This window comes from Rhinopithecus roxellana, chromosome 18, assembly GCF_007565055.1.
Source record: "Rhinopithecus roxellana isolate Shanxi Qingling chromosome 18, ASM756505v1, whole genome shotgun sequence".
NCBI classification, from domain to species: Eukaryota; Metazoa; Chordata; class Mammalia; order Primates; family Cercopithecidae; genus Rhinopithecus; species Rhinopithecus roxellana.
The window spans coordinates 97353940-97375096 of NC_044566.1; the positions used below are offsets into that span (position 1 = coordinate 97353940).

The following is a 21157-nucleotide window of genomic DNA, read 5'->3' on the forward strand; positions in this document are numbered from 1 at the left end:
GACGGAATCTCACTGTCGCCCAGGCTGGAGTGCAGTGGCACAATCTTGGCTCACTGCAACCTCCGCCTCCCAGGTTCAAGCAATTCTCCTGCCTCAGCCTCCCAAGTAGCTGAGACTACAGGCGCCTGCCACCACGTCCAGCTAATTTTTTGTATTTTTAGTAGAGATGGGGTTTCATCATGTTGGCCAGGCTGGTCTTGAACTCCTGACCTCAGGTGATCCGCCCACCTTGGCCTCCCAAAGTTCTGGGATCACATGCCCAGCCCAAGATTTATCCTTTTAACAGATATTTTAGAGAGGATTTTTCCTTCGTATACTGGTTTCCCTAACTAGATGTAACTTTGCTCCTATGAAGAAGATGCTTTATCTCTAAAGAATTATCCTTTTAAAAGATACTTTAGAGATAAAGCATCTTCATACTTAGGAGCAAAACTACATGTAGTTAGGGAAACCTATAAGAAGGAAAAATCCTTTTTAACCGTACCTACAAATGGCACACTGTACTCAAAGATATACAAATCTCCTGTAACAACAAGGAAGTATATAAATACCAAGAAAACTTAGAGCAGTTGAAATCCACTCACAAATGCTGCAAGCAGTGGTTACTCCCTTATGCTTTTTAAATATGTTCAATTCTGGTTTCCTCAGACCTTGGCACTAATGTTCCCAGTGGCCCTTCCAAGCCACGGCGGCCCAGTCCCTGGGAGTTATCTGTCAGAATGATGCTTATCCCAGTAGACTCAGTTGATCAGGAAAAACAGACCTGAGTGAAGGTTGGAAATGTGTTCAAAATAGACATGCAAGCTGAGTTGTCTCCTGTATGCTTCGTTAGAAACAGAATCCTAGTATAAAGCAATAAATTAATATGCATATTAAGCTCTTGTTTATCATAGAAGCATTCCCAAAGGATTTGCTCAGCATAAAAGGATTTGCAGAGTTCAGGGTCTCTGAGGTGTGAACTGTAAGCTGGCATTAAGATTAAAATGACTTTTTTTTTTTTTCTTAAAGATCATGAAGCACTGATTTGGGCCTAGGAGTAGGGAGGGAGTGGGCTTGGTGCCTGCTCAGTGAGAACTCCTGAGGCTCTGGATCTCCCTTCTTCTTGCAGTTTCCCTGCAGCTCTCATGCCTGCTGCACCTGTTCATGCTCTTTATCTTCAGACTCAGACTGGCTGTTCATATATTGCCACAACGTCATGAGGATTAAGAATTCGGAAGCTTTGGCCGGGCGCAGTGGCTCACGCCTGTAATCCCAGCACTTTGGGAGGTCGAGGCAGGTGGATCACGAGGTCAGGAATCCAAGACCAGCCTGGCCAAGATGGTGATACCCTGTCTCTACTAAAAATACAAAAAAATTAGCCAGGCATGGTAGTGGGCGCCTATAATCCCAGCTACTCAGGAGGCTGTGGCAGAGAATTGTTTGAACCCGGGAGGCGGAGCTTGCAGTGAGCCGAGATCATGCCACTGCACTCTAGCCTGGGCAACAGAGCGAGACTCTGTCTCAAAAAAAAAAAAAAAAAAAAGCTTTGAGCTTTCTGGAAAAGTTCTATATACATTTACATATTGTAGCTCTCCTTGGATCTTAAGCTATGCAGAATACATTAACTGAGAAGACAGTTCCTTCTGTTTGTAGCTGGAAATTTGAGATAGGCTCTAGTGTCCTCCCTCCCAACTTAGGACCTTAACAGAAACGTAGAAATGGGGTATGAAAGAAAATCTTCAGACAAAGCCAATTTAAGTGTTACATTTTAATAGTACTGAAATGGAAGAACTGTCCACTTTTTAAGTCCTCAGTTGTCCTAGGACTTTTTAGGGTTAAGAGGTTTTAGCCCTTTCTGCTTTGTGTGTTCTGACCTTCCCTGTCAGCTTGTGTAAAGGAAGAGCCCTTTTGTCACCTCACTGATTTTGCATGAAGCAAAGTTGGAAACAGACTTTTCTTAAGGTGGACTTTCTTAGAATTTTATATTCAAGGACAAAAATGAATCAAAAGCATGGAAATACTGATATGACCATAAATATTTTTATTAAATGTGAAAATACAAGGGCATAAAAATAGTACCCATATTTATAGACATGTCTGAGACCCATTTCAAATATTAGGTTCCTTTTTTATTTATTAAAACACTACATTGAGATGGATTAAGTTACTTAGTCTTTTCTCATTCAAAACAAACTAAAACCTCATGGTAAGAGTAATATTTTCACAAACATCTCCAATGTTTACCTCCGCCTTGCTCGGCTTTCCACTGCAGGTAAGTGTTTCAGCCACAGACAAGTGCAACAAAACCGGTTACTATACACAAAGCCACGCAGTGGCTAATTTTACTCTTAAATCATTCAGCAAATGAGATCTTCTGTAAACAAAAAGAAAAAACCCCAAATAATCCCACTTCTTAACATCATTTGAAATTATAGGATAAACTGCCACTAACAAAAAAGGAATGATCTGGTTTAGAAAAAGATATTAGTTGTTGGCAAATTAACATTTGCCTTCTTCCATTATAAATTTGGAAAAGTCAACTACATTCAACAAAGTTGCATGAACTTCTCTAGGTTATACCATTGCCGTGTGCTCAATGAAAACTTTGCAACGCCCATCACCAGGGCCCTGTGTCTGTAACCTCACCAGGGAGCCATTTTATGTAGTTTTTTCATGGTAAATGTCAAAGACAACTTCTGATCCATTTAAAGGTGAAATTTTTCATCATCCACAGTGAGTAGAAAATGGTATCAATTTCAAATTGTGGTTTTATTGGCTACCTTTTTTACAGTTATGTTTTCTCCTAAACTATGGGTAGTTTTAAAATTCCATCATCAGGGCAACAAAAATTTGTTTTCATACCAAATTTTAAAAAAGATTTTTAATACTGACTAAAGACATTGTAGAATTAGTAGTATGTTACATCCGATTCACATTAGTAAGCTGTCAAGATTTTTTTCAAGTTTTCATCTATTCATGGTAAGAAAGCACAAACTTTCAGAACTGAGGAATGGATGAAATTTCGTCTCCCGTTTTGGAACTTTTCACAGTACTTCTAGACTGATGTGTCTAATACTTCCTGCTGTGCAAAATATCCACGAAGTACAGACCACTGTTAACTCCACCCATGGAGCTCACCAAAAAGGAAAGAAGAGCAGAATATAACAGAGCTATGGCTAGGGTACCCCTCTCTGATTTCACTTTTCCTGAAAGAGCCATAAAGGTTACCTGATGGCCGGGCGCGGTGGCTCACGCCTTTAATCCCAGCACTTTGGGAGGCCAAGGTGGGCAGATCACGAGGTCAGGAGATCAAGACCATCCTGGCTAACACAGTGAAACCCCGTTTCTACTAAAAATACAAAAATTAGGCATGGTGGTGCACGCCTGTAGTCCCAGCTACTTGGAGGCTAAGGCAGGAGAATCACTTGAACCCGGGAGGCGTCCCTGCACTCCAGCCTGGGCAACAGAGCAAGACCCTTGTCTCAAAAGAAAAAGAAAAAAGTGTACCTGGCACCTGCAGTCCCCAAGGGAAAGTGAAAGTATTACGGTTTTACAATGGCTAATGATACCCTACAGTCAGGCAAAGGCGAATGACTAGCTCTTTACACATCCAGGCTGCTGCTCAGTCACAGTTTAGGGGAAGCAGGGAGTGACTGTCTTTCCATTTGGGTGGACACCAGAAAATTGCCAATGGCCATCAAGGCTGAAACTCAACAGTTGTGACTTTCGTCATGAATCAGCAAAACAACAGATTGCAGATAATTCATTTCCCTCCATGGCACTGGCATGTGGCACCAGAGCTGCTTCTCTCTCTTCACTGACAACAGGCAAGTCACTGTACACATCAGTTAAGATGACTAAGCTAAATCCATGATCAGAATTTAGGAACTGAAACTATGGTTGTTACAAGCGGAGAAAAAATGAAAATGCAAACAAGCCTCTGGGCAGCGGGTGGGAGGTGGCCAGGCCCTGGACACATCTCCTGTGCGGCCCTGGACCCCTTGTTGTTGGCCGCTGTCGTGCTCTCCAAGTGGAAGGGCAAGTGATTTGATATTTCCCTGTTTTCTGATTCTATATGAAAATTCTTTTCAAAGCAGGTAAAAGCCATCACTATACTTCAAAGAGGTCAGTGACATATACAACAGGAACGAGACTGAAAAAGACGTTGCTGACATAGCCACTAGTGAGATTACTAAATAATAGAAATGCCTTGGAAGTTATTTCTACACTGGCTTGAATTGAAACTTTGAAGCAAAATGAAAGCTGCAAGGTGTTCACTAGTTTTCCAAATGCATTGTGAAGTTTATTGGTAAGAAATAGACTCCTAAATAGATGCAGAAAGCACTTAAATGTTTTGCTCAATTCAACTATGTGGTTTTTGTTTCCCAGTTAAAAGTTTGGGCCGGGCGCGGTGGCTCAAGCCTGTAATCCCAGCACTTTGGGAGGCCGAGACGGGCGGATCATGAGGTCAGGAGATCGAGACCATCCTGGCTAATACGATGAAACCCCGTCTCTACTAAAAATACAAAAAACTAGCCGGGCGACGAGGCGGGTGCCTGTAGTCCCAGCTACTCGGGAGGCTGAGACAGGAGAATGGCGTGAACCCGGGAGGCGGAGCTTGCAGTGAGCTGAGAGCCGGCCACTGCACTCCAGCCTGGGTGGCAGAGCAAGACTCCGTCTCAAAAAAAAAAAAAAAGTTTGTCCACGTATGTTTCAGGATATGACTACAGAGGAAAACGGTTTGTGCTTTGCTGTTATGGATGTCTGTGGTCAGGATGCCTCCCACAGTGAATTAAAATGCTTGATTTCATTAAAAAAATTAGACCCTTTAATGGTTAAAACACTTCAAAATGCTTTGAGGCAGAAACAAAACCTTTCCAGAATAAAGGCAGCAATTCCTATCTAAAGTAATTCCCTCAGCTTTCAAATGCAGCATCAAGAGTTCCATAAATTTTCAATATTCTTGATTAAAGTAAAGTAACATTTTTTAGGGAAAAAGCATTCAGTATACAAAGACTGAATAGTTCACTTCTTAAATAGTATCTTCTTAAAAGGTAAGAAGAACATATCTCAAGAGGAGATGCCATCTTATTAAATGAAACAACAGTGGAAATACAGCCAGACCTGACTAAACTTGCAAGCCTGTATTTTCTTGTAGGCAGGAGAACATCAGAGGCATCAAGATCTGGTAGCAGCGCAGGCCTACTGTTTAACACATACCAGCAGACAAGTCCCATGTGGGAGGCACCACAGACCTTTAAGATAAGGTCAAGCCTTGGTATAAGAGAAGGAGAAGCTGCCCACAGTCTACTTAAAAGTGGGAACCATGGCATTCTGTATTTATTTGACTGTGTAACTTTATGTTTCTAAGCCAGTCTTGTTACATGAAATTCTCTATAAAAACTCAGAACTTCAGTTGTTTAAAAGTATTTCAATCTGCACTTCAGCAGTATTATTTTAAATACCACCACTATTTTATCTGAACCTATAACTTTTAATTTGTTGTGTTTAATATTAAAAGGGTCCATAGGAATTTATAGATTCAAGTTTCAGTATTCTTCAGGTACTGAACCAAAAAAAAAAAAATGTACATTTAACATTAATCCAAAGTCTAAGCCTGGATATATTATCATTTGGTGGCAGGGTTCCTAAAAGATGGTCTCTTGCTCCTTCTTCAGTGACAGCCATGTTGACAGACCACAGAGGTGTAAACACAGGCACACTAAAGATTTCACAGCTACTCACAAGTGACTAGATCACATCGAAGCACAGCTCAAAAACGTTCATGTTCTCTTTACGAATACTAACCATTCTCATGAAGATTTCAGCTCCTTCTTACATTTGTGGGCACTGACTTACTCTGCAAGGCTGTGAAGAGAAGAATCTCAGCTCCAGTGTAGAAAAATACAGAATACGTGAGCACGTCCACAGGTGAGCCTGCCTCAGACCACTTCCTCCAGACAGCATAAAACAGATGCAGGCTGCTCTGTCAGAAATAGAACCATTCCTTGCCTCCCTGCCGTTGCAAACCCATTAACCATAAATCTAACAGGGATAAGAACACATTTTTTCCTATTAAAGCAACTCTTTGGTCATGGACAAACTGAAAGATTTGAATTTTTTTTTCATTAGGGTCCCGGAGGAAGATTTCTTTGTTTTTAATCTTTAAAAAAATTAAGGAAGAAGAGCAGAAAAACAGTTGGTTTAATTGAAGTGGAATTTAAATCGAAATGGTCCGCCTGAGCTGAAGGGATTGAACCCTTGCCATGAGTTCCAGCTTCTGTGGAAGGGGTTGCCGCCACCTCCTTGCTGACTCTCTGCATCCAAGGGATCTTCTCCGTCGTCAAACTTCTTTCTCATTTCTAGAAAGAAATCAGAAAATTAAGAACCAGATAATATCTAAGGTATAGGGGCAGGGGGAATGATTTTTTTGGGCAAAGGAGGGTGGATGGGCTTGAGGAGCTACTTACTTTTCAGTTATCAAGAGTTGTGCCTGACATTCAAATCCAGGCTCTCCCATTCCCACTCAGAAGAAACAGACTAGAGAAATTCACCACAGAGAGGATGAGGTTCAGGCCCCTAAATCTCACTCCAGAAGAAGCTACCCAAGCTTGGTAACTACCCAGTGAAATTATTTGGAAAAAAATAATTCAAGAAAAAGAAACTTCCAAAGGTCTACACTTCCAATGAAACAGCCAGCTCACTACCCTAATCCCCAAAATGAAGTCTGTAAGGCAATGACCTCATCAAGCATCTAATGAGCATTCTAGAGACTCAGTTTAATCCAAATAGCACTAAGGCTCCTCAGACATGAGGGGAGAGGGGCCTCCATAACATACGACTCCAGGAGATTCACCTTTCCCTCCCATGCAATTGGTGCCCCCACAGTGGGGCCTCTGAGCTCTGAGCAGAAAGAGACCAATGCAGAGCCATGGGAGAAGGCAACAGAGAGGAATATTGCAGGGATAGGAAGAAAGAGCTCTTGTCCTCAGAGCCATTAGAAAAACCCTGGAAGACAACCTGGGCAAATGCTATTCAGGACACAGGCATGGGCAAAGATTGCTTTTGGCGTTTCCATCGTGAAATTGCAACAAAAGCAAAAATTGACAAATGAGATCTAATTAAACTAAAGAGCTTCTGCACAGCAAAAGAAACTATCAGCAGAATAAACAGACAACCTACAGAATGGAAGAAAATTTTTGCAAACTATGCAACTGACAAAGGTCTACGAGGAACTTAAATGTACAAGAAAATAACTCCATTAAAAAGTGGGCAAAGGACATGAACAGACACTTCTCAAAAGAAGACATATATGTGGCCAACCATCATATGAAAACAAGCTCAACATCACTGATCATTAGAGCAAATAATTAGATCATTATTGCAAATAAAAAATGGCTATTAAAAAGTTTTAAAAAAGATGCTGCCAAGGTTGTGGTGAAAAAGGAACGCTTATACGCTATTGGTGGGAGTGTAAATTCATTCAGCCATTGTGGAAGACAGTGGCAATTCCTTAAAGACAGAAATACCATTCACCCCAGCAATCTCATTACTGGGTATACACCCAAAAGAATATAAATTGTTCCATTATAAAGACACATGCACGTGTCTGTTTATTGCAGCTCTGTTCACAATAGAAAAGACATGGAATCAACCTAAATGCCCATCAATGATAGACTGGATAAAGAAAATGTGGTACATGTATACCATGGAATAGTATGCAGCCATAAAAAATGAGATCATGTCATTGCAGGGGCATGGATGGAGCTGGAGGCCACTATCCTTAGCAAACTAATGCAGGAACAGAAAACCAAATACCACATATTCTCACAAGTGGGAGCTAAATGATGAGAACTCATGGCCGCATAAAGGGGAACAACAGACACTGGGGCCTGTTAGAGGGTGAAGGATGGGAGGTGGGAGAGGATCAGGAATAATAACTAATGGGTTCTAGACTTACTACCTGGGTGATGAAATAATCTGTACAACAAACCCCCATAACACACATTTACCTATGTAACAAACCTGCACATGTACCCCTGAACTTATAAAAATAAAAAAAAAGACTTAGCATATAGCTAGGTTTTTTAATAAATGGAAAATAAAGAATGCAGAAAAAATGCAGATATAAAAATAATCCCAAGTCCCACTTTGCTCTCTCACAGTAACTTGTCCTTTAGCGGTTCAGATACTTAGGAGAAAAGCCAGTTCATTCTGGGAGGTTAATCTGAAACCACACATCTAGAAGGAGGAAACCCACCAGTAAAATGGAGGGCTCTTATGCTGAGTATTAATAACTAAGTGGGTATTGTAGTTGATCTGAAACTCAGCTTTGTTTTGCAAAAGCTAATGCAGTTAGACTCAGGCCCCATATCTTTGATACCTCACAGGCAAAATTAATCTAGGGTGTTAGCACTTAGAACAGTAGAGAACTCTGCATAGAGGGTGATAATAGCCTCAGAGAAAGGATGCTGTGAATGGAAAGAGAAGTGAATTCAGCTATATCCACATCATGTAATTACTTAAAAATTCAATGGAGTGGTCTGTACACATTTCAAAGAATGAGGTAACTATTTTTCAATGAGAAAAAAACTATAGCCAAGATTTATTTCAAGTGAAAATTAAGTTTCAGATTGGCATAATCATGTGATTCTACTAAACATATTCATAAATATATGATACATGTGTTTTGATATATGCATAGTAAAAAACTTTAAAGTCTTTAAAAGAAAAGATAGTTCATCCTGAACATAAGAACAAGAGGTAAGAAAAAGGACCTGCAGCTCTTTCCTCAGTGCATGCCTCTGTGCAAGGACACTCATCCCCTTGGTTGGCTCCCTGCTACCTTAAAACTTAGCACAAAGTCCCCCTCAGTCCTCCTCCCATAAGAAGATCCTGACTCCCAGTCTGATACACTATCACTTCTGTGCACTGCACAAACTAAGAGGATTGAAATGCTCAAGGCAGGTTGCAGCCACTCAATATTTGCTGAGTAACAGGACAGTATGTATCCAATACTACTTGATAAGGGAAGTACATTTCTCCTTTACTGGATTATAAATTACTTGAAAACAAAGCATCATTTACCTTCAATTCCACTGCATAAGTAGGTGCTCCAAAAAGATTTGACAAATAAAACTTTCCTCTCTCTGTTTAATTTGTCTAGCTCAGATCACAGCTTTGGCTCCCACTGACATGGAAGGCCACAAAAAAGCAGTGTCAGCTTAACATGAAATTCTCTGGCAACAGCAAAGCATTGTCCAATATTACCTCAATGCTTAGCCTGTCTCCCTCTTATTAAATTTCCAGGCCATATTAGTGTACGGCAAAAGCACACACGTGGCCAGGTGCAGAGGCTCACACCTGTAATCTCAGAACTTTGGGAAGCTGAGTTGGAAAGATCACTTTAGCCCAGGAGTTAACGACCAGCCTGGGCAACACAGTGACACCCCATTTCTACAAAAAATAAAAATTTAAAAAACACACATATAAGCCTGTTGATCTAATGATCATATGATTCAGGGCAAGATTCCTGGTGAACAGATATGGGGCAAAGCAGGCCCTCGGCCAGACATCTGCTGTTCTCCCACTCAGTGCAATCCAGCCTGGCAAGCTGGTTTCCTCATCAAGCTCCTGTGAGCTTGGTGGAGAAAATTCATCATTGACCTTTGAGGTTAGAGGGAACCTGAGAGATCCTCTTATGCTCAGTATTGAAAAAAACTGAGACCAAAAAGTTCTGATAACTTGTTTGAGTAGGAAAAAGATTCAAACTCAGGCCCTCTGATTCCACATTTGATGGTCTTTCCACTGTACCCTGCGACAGCAGCGTAAGAGGGCTGAATGAGGAGGGCAGGCATACAACTGGACCTCTGGAACCGGGCTCAGGACCCGTCACTGCCTATACAGCCCCACATGCAGAACCCACCACGCGTTCCACCCTCGCTTCTAACACCACCTCTAGGATGAGTCAAAGGAATAAAAGTGAATAATACCTGGATCAGAGAGGACTTCTTTAGCAGCTGCTATGTCAATGAACTTTTTCTCAGCTTTTTTCTTTTCTTCTTCATTCTGGAAGTTATCTGGGTGCCACTGCAGTGCTAATTTTCGGTATGCTTTAATGATTTCTTGCTTTTTGGCATTTCTGAGGTGTGGTAAAATAATAATTAGTGGAGAAATGTCTAACATACTATCATAAAAATCAGAAGAGCTGATTAAGATCCCACTGGCAATTAACAAACTGGTTCTATAAAATAGTTCCAATGGTATCACAGACCAAAGATCTGCATACAGTTCTGGATGATCATTAAAGCTGACATCAGGCTTCCCTGGATACTCACTAAGATTACTGAGAATAAAGCACTCCTGATCTTTAGAATTTTCCCTTTTTTGAAAAAGGTACATCAATGAATTTTTTAACTTTCTGAATTTCCGAGTTACCAAAATTCAGTTCTTGGCATTAAAAAGATATGACTCTGACCGCCACTTTCAATTATGCTTCTGCATGAGCTTACTTAATAGTAAGCACAAAGATTCCAAATTCTGAAAGACGATGGTTTACTTAGCGAACCACTGGGGGGTGTATCATGTACTTAGTATGTACTTTTATGTAAAGGTAGATCTTAATTTCAGACTTAATTCTGAAAGCACTACTTTATTTTTAGGTCTAGAGAAGGCTTTTTCTTCCTTTTTCCATCTCCTCCATCCCCACCAAAAGAAAGCTCACTCCTACCCTTTACCCTTCTTAAAAAATCTAGGCCTAGGACCCATTCATGCTACAGTGTCACCTTTGTTGCCAACTACTAATTCTCTGTGGTTGCATTATTGGTCTCTATCAAAGAAACTTGCCTATAAAATACTCAAAGTAGCTTTCTAATGTTAAAGATTGTTAGGGTTTAATCCATATGACTGAAATTACATAAGTAAAGAAAATGAATCAGAGAGGAAAAAGAGTAATGATTAGCTTTGAAACAGAGTTGATTAAAAATAGCAAAGTAAATTTTAAATTAATAATTCACCTTTTTACTCCCAAGATTTTATAATAATCTCGTCTCTGCGACTGTTTCAATAATCTTTGTGCTTTCTCTAGACCTTCTCGAATCTGCTGATCATTTTCATTGTGTTCCTGAGCAGTTTCATAATCCTGAATCGCTGTCAAAATATGTTTAAGATAATATTGTTAAGGCAAATTATAATTTGTTGCCTTTTCTTATCCTGTAAAATTGATGCTAAAGTCATTATCCCCCAACCCCTTCACTCTTTGGTCATTATTGCCAAAAACCCTAAGTGATACCCCGTTAGTAACTTTGATCAAGAATATTTAAAAGAGGCCGGGCACGGGGGCTCATGCCTATAATCTCCTCACTTTGGGAGGCTGAAGGGGGTGGATCACTAAGTCAAGAGTTCAAAACCAGCCTGGCCAACATAGTGAAACCCCATCTTTACTTAAAAAAAAAAAAAAAAAGAAAAAAATTAGCCAGGCATGGTGGCACATGCCTGTAGTCCCAGCTACTCGGGAGGCTGAGGCAGGAGAATCGCTTGAACCCGGGAGGCGGAGGTTGCAGTGGCTGACATCACGCCTCTGCACTCCAGCCTGGGTGACAAAGCGAGATTCCATCTCAAAAAAAAAAAAAGGGTTTAAAAGGCATAATAATTAAAACTGAGTTTAGGTAGTTTATTATTCTCATTCAACAAAATGTACTGCTGTTTACTTGTCCACCCTCCCGCATGATCTCTCCATACCCTCTGGGTAAATACGTTAATGTCAGCACTTTATCCAGAGCAATCTTACCACCATTAAGACTGAAGTGATTCTTTCCTGTGTAACAAAGACACTGATAAAGCAAATCTGCCTGGTCAGTTAATGGATTGACAACAGTGCAGAAGAATTAGATGTTTAGAAAGGGATCAGGAGGTGTGTTTGGTCAATGAAAAGCTAGAAAAAAAAAAATTATAGAAAGAAAGGGAACAGAAGGAGCTGTCCACAATCTGAATGACTCAGTAACCCACAGGCTCTAACACTATTACAAGCCTAAGTGTCAATCAAAATACAAAACACATACAGTCCCAGTACAGGGAGTCTGGTGACTATCCACATTACATCTTTTATTACACAGTATTAAAAAAAAAAAACTTTTAAGAGACGGGGTCTCTCTCACTTTGGCTCACTGCAACTTCGACCTCGCAGGCACAAGCCATCCTCCTGCCTCAGGCCCACGAAGTAGCTGGGACTACAGGCATGCACCACCACGCCCAGCTAATACACAGTATTTTAAATGCTTAGAAAATACAAGGCACCTGGGTATCTAATATCATGCAGAAGAGAGTCAACACAGCAGTCCTGAGACTGCTATCCTTAGAAAAGTCTGCTGACAAGGTTGGCTTACTGCTGATGTTTGGGAAGCCAGATTTCAGGAGTGTTCCCAACATTCCATGGTAGGAATGACTCATGGCTGAACTGTTTGTATGAAAAATATAGTTTATGCCAAACATCTTTCCTTCTGGGAGTCTGGGATTTTGGTGCAGGCCAGGCAGAAGGTGTCTAGTGACTAGTCCCCAACAAAAACTCTGGGTGCAGTGTCTCTAACAAGCTTCCCTGGTAGACAACATTTCACACATTGTAGAATTTCTCATTGCTGGAAAAATTAAGCTTGTCCTTTGTGACATCACAGGGAGAGGAGTCCTGGAATCTTCTGTCTGGTTTCCTCCAGATTTTCCCACTTACACCTTTTCCCTTTGCTGACTTTGCTTTTTCACTAGAATGAAAGCCCTGAGTACAACTATATGCTGAGTCCTGTGTATCTTCTTACCAGATCATCAAATCGAGATGGTCTAGGGAAGCCCCCACTCAAATTTTTCTCAATATTCTCCCTGGATAGATAATTCCAATAATAGATTGCTGGGTTCAAATTCTTGTTTGTATGAAAATGCATTTCACTAGGAGAAAAGACATCTGAACACTCATCTTGGCAATAGCTGAACACAGAGGGAATGTAAGGCACCTTGGACAGATTAAAATGAGAAAGCTATTGGGGTAAGACTGAGACAGCCAAATGCAAAGGGGTTCCTGGAAAAACTCCATCTGGCCTGCACGCAGGGAGGAGTGCACACTTGCACTGGGGTGGGGCCTCGGGAAGTTCGCACCTTTTGCAGCGGGGAGGAGCCTGGGCCCTCCCTCCTCTTCCTGGGTGGAACCTGGGATTCAATCTGTAAGGTGGGAAGCACACTAGCTGGGACTCTGGCCTTGTAGACAGTCCCTGTTTCCTTTTCACCCAATAAATCTTGTCCTCTTCAAATTGTCTGTGAGCCGAATTTTTCGTGGCTGTGTGACAAGGGACCCCCTGTCTTTAGCTGAACTAAGGAAAGAGTCCTACAACACGACTAACAAATTTTGACAGGCTACACACTGCATAGAAAAACGAACCGCCACCACCTTTGGCCCTGTGGCACTGGGGAAGGGGACCCTTCCATCTTTTATCCTAAAGTGAATTCTCGCATCAGTGCATCATTAAACTAAATGTTACTAAGGCCCAACCCACGAGACGTAAAAAACTTCTCCCAATTTAGTATAAAAACAAAACCATCATAAATAGTAGTAAGGTTTAACTTTACAATTAACACCCATAGCACAACACACAGCTTAGTAAGGAAACAGACCTTGAAGGAATACAACAGGAAAATGTTTCAGTATACACACAATTTTGCTACTTGTGCAGACTCTACATTTAAAACATGTTTTCATTCTTACGCGTTCAGGGTATCTCCCTAAAGCAGTCTTTTGTATCGTATTTGTGTTAGAATATAAGATGAACACATTTTCCCAATATAAGACAAAATGTAAAATTATAGGTTGTTTCCTATATTCACATAATTGCAGATAACTAATTGGAAACCTAAGTATGGATGATGTAAGACTTCCCACAGATATAACTAGACAGACCATTTTAAATTACACTTTCTCAGACTCCACAATCTAAGAGACAATCTAAGAAAAAAAAAAAAACAATAGACAAAAACAAGCAATGGGGAAAGGACTCCCTATTTAATAAATGGTGTTGGGAAAACTGGCTAGCCATATGCGGAAAACTGAAACTGGACCCCTACACATTATACAAAAATTAACTCAAGGTGGATTAAAGACTTAAATGTAAGACATAAAACCATAAAAACCATAGAAGAAAACCTAGGCAATACCATTCAGGACATAGGCATGGGCAAAGACTTCATGACTAAAACACCAAAAACAATGGCAACAAAAGCCAAAATTGACAAATGGGATCCAATTAAACTAAAGAGCTTCTGCACAGCAAAAGAAACTATCATCAGAGTGAACAGGCAACCATCTGACAAAGGGCTAACATCCAGAATCTATAGGGAACTTAAACGAATTTATAAGAAAACAACCCTATCAAGAAGTGGGCAAAGAATATGAACAGACATTTCTCAAAAGAAGACATTTATGCAGCCAACAGACATATGAAAGAAAACTCATCATCACTGGTCATTAGAGAAATGCAAATCAAAACCACAATGAGATACCATCTCACACCAGTTAGAATGGTGATCATTAAAAAGTCAGGAAACAACAGATGCTGGAGAGGATGTGGAGAAATAGGAACACTTTTACACTGTTGGTGGGAGAGTAAATTAGTTCAACCATTGTGGAAGACAGTGTGGTGATTCATCAAGGATCTAGAACTAGAATTACCATTTGACCCTGCAATCTCATTACTGGGTACATACCCAAAGGATTATAAATCATTCTGGTATAAAGACACATGCACACGTATGTTTATTGCAGCGCTGTTCACAATAGCAAAGACTTGGAACCAACCCAAATGTCCATCAATGATAGACTGGATAAAGAAAACGTGGCACATATATACCATAGAATACTATGCAGCCATAAAAAAGGATGAGTTCATGTTCTTCGCTGGGACATGGATGAAGCTGGAAACTAACACAGGAACAGAAAACCAAACACCGCATGTTCTCACTCATAAGTGTGAGTTGAACAATGAGAACATGTGGACACAGGGACGGGCACATCACACACTGGGGCCTGTGGGGACGTGGGGGGCTGGGGGAGGGATAGCATTAGGAGAAATACCTAATGTAGATGACGGGTTGATGGGTGTAGCAAATTAGCATGCCATGTGTATACCTATGTAACAAACCTGTACATTCTGCACATGTATCCCAGCACTTAAAGTATAAACACACACACACACACACACCCATCCAATGTTTATCCCATCACCATAACTGAACAGCTATGAAAAGTAGAATAAGCCAGACATATGTCAGCCCTAGATAAAGAATACCATGTTACATATTAGCCAATTCATTTTCTAACCTCTGAATCTAAAAAATCTTATCTATCACAAATTACTTTTCTTCTATATTCCCTTCACATTCCTAAGGAGCAATGCAAATCACTGGCTTAGGATGGGAGACGTAAGCACACACATTTGCCTACCCTCCTTGCCACCAAAATGACGAAAAGCAATATAACCATAGCAGCACTGAAGACAACAGCAGACCAGCAGCTTTGATAAATTTCTGGAAGATAGGAAGTGGCAGCACATTAGTAATAAACCTAAGTAGAGGGAACCATAATGTAAGCACACACTGTAAGAGGCCCTGGCAGATCTGGAAGCCATTATCTTTGGCCAAGGACCCTCAGTTTGGCACGCAGAAGTAGCTATAAGGCAGCTGTCAGGACAGTCCGTGAGGTGACTACGGGGTGGCTGGGCCGGCTCTGGCCCCTGTATATGGAGCTGCAGCATTAACCCTACTATAAGCAGAGTGAAAGGTGTGCCTGTGCAGGGCCCTGCAGGGCACGCACACCTCTACAACAGACCTGGAACAAACAGTGGTCCCACCCAGAAAACCAAAGTTAAATAGATCATTTTACTGACCCTCTGATCAGTTAAATGAGTGAAGCAGGGCTCACCAGGGCAGCTGGGCAAGTGCCACCAGGGACGTTCTCCAGTGAACAAGTCCTATTCACTTACGGCCTGCCCTGAGCTCCCCAGCACAGACCAGCATTTGAAAGACAGGTGCACACGGCTACAAGTGATTCCCTCTCTCACGCTGACAATCCATTAGCAAGTTCCAAATCAGCTTTCCTTCACAATATAGCCATAGTTTAACCACTTCTCAGCATTTCCATAGTTAGCACTGTGACACGGGCCACCATTCACCTGAATCATTAAAACAGTTTCCCAACAGGTGTTCCCAGCTTCCACCCGATTCCCCTAAAAGTCTACTCTCAATGCAAAGAGATCCTTTGAAAGAATGTAGTACATCCGACCTCCAATATAAACAAGCCCCATGGAACACCAACATTCTCCTGCTGCATCATACACAAAAGTAACAAGGTAAACAGACGGGGCAGCTCCAAACTCCATTTTCAGCAAAACAATACAAAGAAACTGGACAAGGGCTGCTAAAAGGTGCTAATATCAGCCGTGAACCTAAGACGAGGGGGGAAGCAAATAGTGAGAAAGCCAAATGGTAAAAGATCCCAGAAATGCTGACAAAATATACCTTCTAGGAGTATGGGCTTACCCTGAAGTGACAAACTGTATCCCTTGCATATTACAAGAACCAGGAAATCTAGAGTGCACATAGGGGAGATAAAGCAGAGGCCTTACTGGGCAAGACAGAGGTAAAGAAGAGAATAAAATGAGAGGGAACAGCGAAACAGCCTGTGCGGCACATCCCAGAGAACAGCAACTCTATGCTCCCTGAAGGTGAGGGGCTCATCCTGAAGTGCAAAACAAACACCCTTTGGTGCAGCAAAGGAAGGGGGTAGAGGGGCGAGTGGGGCTGGCGGCAGATGACCTCCTGGCCATAGTTTGGTGCAGAGAAGTAGAGAGGGCAGGGCTAGACAGCAAAATCATTTTAGCAGGAAGCAGAATGTCTGTGGAAACAGGAAAGCAGAGAGTACTGCGATTGTTAACTAAGAAGGCTGCCCTGGCCCCAGCACGCCTTACATGCAGAAAACAAAGAAACAAAACTGACATCCAGAGGACTAGCACCACAGACAGCTAGGGCAGTGAACTCCAACTCATTTTATGATGAGTAATAATTTTTTTTTAACTGGCATAGTATCACTTAAAAGATATTTAAAAATCAAATCAGGAAAAGAACATGTAAAACTTATCTAATGAACATGCATCAGAAAAACATAGCCAAAGAATACTATTTTCTGAATAGCCATCAGAAAAACAAAACCAAAGAAAATTCTGGGCAAGCATCATAGACGAATTATGTAACTTAATCTCATTACTTCCATTAAGGGCAATCACAAAGCAGAATCAGAACTCAGGAAAGAGACCAAAAGATGACGAGGAGGTAAAAATGTGAGCAATCAGGACTCAAGAAAAATAAGAACAAATCAAAACTATCGTAGACATGAAGACAAAACGAGGAGGAGGACAAGGGGGAAGAGAAAAATCAAGGATCTAACAAAATGAAATAGTTTTAAAAGCCTAAGATTCATGTGTATTGCATATTACTTTTATAAAAATAAAAATGTTCTAGAGCTATGTTGCTAACAATTTCAATATACTTAACTATATAATTGAAAATATTAAAGATTATAAATTTCATTATGTATTTTTTACAATTAAAAATAAAACCATTGCCCACCAACCAAAAAAAGCAAATATACAAGTCATAAAATAGGGGTAATAGTTATACAGGAAAACAAAAACGGAAATAATTATATTGGCAACAGATGTACGACTGATCCATATCTGACTTCTGTCCAAACACTGTCTTAATGTTTACAGAGTTGAATATTGGCATACAAAATCATAATACATAAATAAAAACAACACAATGTGACATAGCCTATCGTAAAACATGAGACACAGGAATATACACTGGCAGAAAAAATTTCACAAAAAAATACTGAACACACACAGTGTATTACTAAAAAATAATTCTAGATAGCTGCAATTCTCAACTATGACTACACATTCATAAAGGGCACACATTTTGGTGTTTTTCAATTCAACGTTTTTACTGTGCAAACATTCTATTTTCTCTTTTTAAGGGTGTTAACTACTTTAGATATTCCATGTAAGTAGATTCATATAGTATTTTTCTGTGTGTGGCTGGGTTATTAAATTTAGCATAATGTCCTCAAAATTTGTCTTTATGGTAGATATTAGAAAACTTCCTGCTTTTTAAAAGCTGAGTAATATTCCATTTTTTTGTATTCCAAGTTTTATGTATCCACTCATTTGGTAAAGGAAGTTTAAACTGCTTTCACCTATTGGCTTTTGTGGATAATGCTTCAATAAATGGTGTGCAAATAACTCACTTGAGCATGTTTGCAAGAGATGAGATCTGTGCTGCATTCTGCTTCACTGCTTTGATGTCCTGCCTTTATACCCATGCCAAAGTGCTTTGGTTACTGTAGCTTTGTTTGGTGTTCAGACATTATTAAGTGTAATGCCTCCAATATTTTTCTTCTTTTAAGATTGTCAGACTTTTCGTGGTCCCTTGAGATTTCATGTAATTTTGTGCGTTTTTTTCTATTTTCAGAAAAGTAAAATTGGGAATGGAAAGGCACGCTGCACGTGTGGGTCACTGTGGGCAGCACGGCCATCTTCACAATATTATGTCTTCCGACCCTTCAACAAGAGCATGCTCGAGAGTGTGGTGTCTGATTTTCATATTTTGTGAAATTTTCAGTTTTCCTTCTGTTACTGATTTCTAGTTTTATTCCATGTGGGCCATCAATCATGGTCTGTAAAATTTCAATTTTAAAAAATTTGTTAAGACTTGTGGTGTCACACATGGTCTATCTAGGAAAATGTTTCATGAGCTACTGAAAAGAATGTGTACTCTGCTGTCTGTATACATTTGTTAGGTGTAATTGTTTTATGGTGCATTCAAGTTTTTTGTTCCCTTATTAATATTCTATCTTGCTTTATTATTCATTATTAAAAGTGGGATACTGAAGTATCCTGCCATTATTATACTGCTGTCTATTTTTTGCTTCAATTCTGTTAATATTTGCTTTTTGTTTTTGGGAAAACTGATGTCAGATATATTCATAGATTCTCAATGAATGAACCCTTTTATTATAATTTAATGTCCTACTTTGTCTCTTGTGAATTTTGAATTAAGTAAATCTGTCATATCGATAAATGCACATTTGCTTAAACTATTTAAAAGAATTTCATTGACTGAAAAAGCAAAGCCCAAACAAAACATTTTCACAGAGAAACTGTCACGAAGCCACCTCCCCGTAAAGCAGCAGTCTTTCCGGAGATGGTTCCAAACTTTTACACCACAGGTGATTCCAGTGTCTCCAGAACACTGAAAAAAGAAAACTTCTCAACAATTGCACTCAATTCTTATCCTAATTAATACCTTACTATACATAGAAGTCTGTGTTAAAAATCATTTTCCTCTGAATTTCTGAGAAGCTGCAATATTCCCTTCTGGCATCAGACACATTCGTATCACTTTCTGAGGATGCACTTTAAGCAAAATATAAAAAGAATCCAAGAAAGATGAAGACATGATTACATTTCTAAAAAGAAGACAGAAAAACCCAGACAGGCAGCGAAAGGAGTTCTGGGGCGAAAGATGTGCAGCAGGCCAGGCACAGCCAGGAGTTACAGGGCTAAAGAGTCTCTTCAGAGTGAAAAGAAAAAAAATGTAAAAAAAAAAAAAAAAAAAAAAAAAAGTATCTTCACAGAGAGCAGATCTCATTCATACAAATTGTGTCATTAAAAATCTCAAGATGTTCTTAGTAAGACAGAGGCATAGGTTTCTTCTGGCAGAGAAACAGTAACTCTAACTCGGGGTGAAGCTTACCAAAAAATCCTGCGCCAAATGAGAAGCATACTAAAAGTGTGGCCTTTGTGATCAGGTGACTCCATGTATCTGACACTGGTTGGTGCAACGATTACATCTCCTTTTCTAAGGATTCAAACGCATGACTTGAGACTGCAGTTATACAATACATTAGTCTACTAAATGGCTTTCATTTCCTTACTATCCACAATTATAGTTAGAGGAAATAATCTAAATACTACAAACATTATACAAGTATACTAACACATACTTAAAATGTAGTTCAAAGATAAGATGGAAATATACTAATTTCCTTATTATCAGTAGTATACAATTGAGATGCTATCTAAAGGTGACAGAGCAAGAAAGAAACTTGGGTACATTAAAATTTATTTATATTACATTAAAGCTGTAAATATAACCAAAAGATCAAATACTCAACTAAAATTGAAGGTGAGAAAGAACAGAAGGAACTAGTGAGGTCTACTCAGTTCTTCCTCTTCTGTAACAGGCAGACAAGGGATACTGCCTAAAATGGATAAATCAAGAGCTAGAGGAAGACATATTTTAATTTCAGTTATAGTGGTAGCTAATAATTAGAAGCTATTAAACTAATATTAGAAATTTATTTAAAAAGTGGTTACAGTCAGGTGCAGGACATGCACCTATAGTCCCAGCTACTTGGGAGGCTGAGGCAGGAGGACGGCTTGAGGTCAGGAGTTTAAGGCTACAATGCAATATAATCACGCCTGTAAAAAACTGCTGCGCTCCAGAGGGGATACTAGAAATATTCACATCATCTAAATGACAACAGAAACAGAGGAACAAAAACTCAAAAACAAAAGGACAAAAAGAAAACAACAGTAAAATTGCGGACCTACATACAACCATATCAATAATCACATTAATACAGATCAAGTAAACACTTCAAACAAAAGAGATTATAATTATCAAAATTGATAGAAACAAAGCAAGTTCCAACTACATGATGTCTATAAGAGACACACTTATAAAGGCACAAAGACATTGAAAGTAAATGGATGAAGACAGATACACCATGCAAGCAATAAGATCAAGAAGGCAGAGGTGATTCTATTAATTTCATATAAAATCATTCAAGAAAAAGAGTATTGCCAGTGATAGACAGGAACACTGGGTAAGAATAAAAGTAAAAATTCATCAGGAGAACACTTGACAGTCATAAATATGTAGGCTAATAGCAGAGCTTCAAAATGCATGAAGGAAATATTGACAATATTAAAGAGAAACAGGAAAGTTCACAATTTCCACAACAGATAAAGATCTTAACAACTCTCACCTCATACCTGATGGAAAAACTAACAAATATTATACCCAG

General features: G+C 39.8%; 1 protein-coding gene across 1 annotated transcript in view; it reads right to left on the bottom strand.

Annotated features, from left to right (window-relative positions):
• Nucleotides 1–5294: 5294 nt before the first annotated feature.
• DNAJC3 (DnaJ heat shock protein family (Hsp40) member C3) overlaps nucleotides 5295–21157 on the bottom strand; it is a 103426-nt gene continuing 87563 nt past the window's right edge. Inside the window, exons 10-12 of the mRNA XM_010358915.2 lie at nucleotides 10995–11127; nucleotides 9972–10120; nucleotides 5295–6341 (exon numbers count right to left, since the gene is read on the bottom strand). Coding sequence (XP_010357217.1) covers nucleotides 6184–6341; nucleotides 9972–10120; nucleotides 10995–11127 — 440 coding nt within the window. The 3' untranslated portion in view covers nucleotides 5295–6183. The remainder of the gene's footprint in view (nucleotides 6342–9971; nucleotides 10121–10994; nucleotides 11128–21157) is intronic.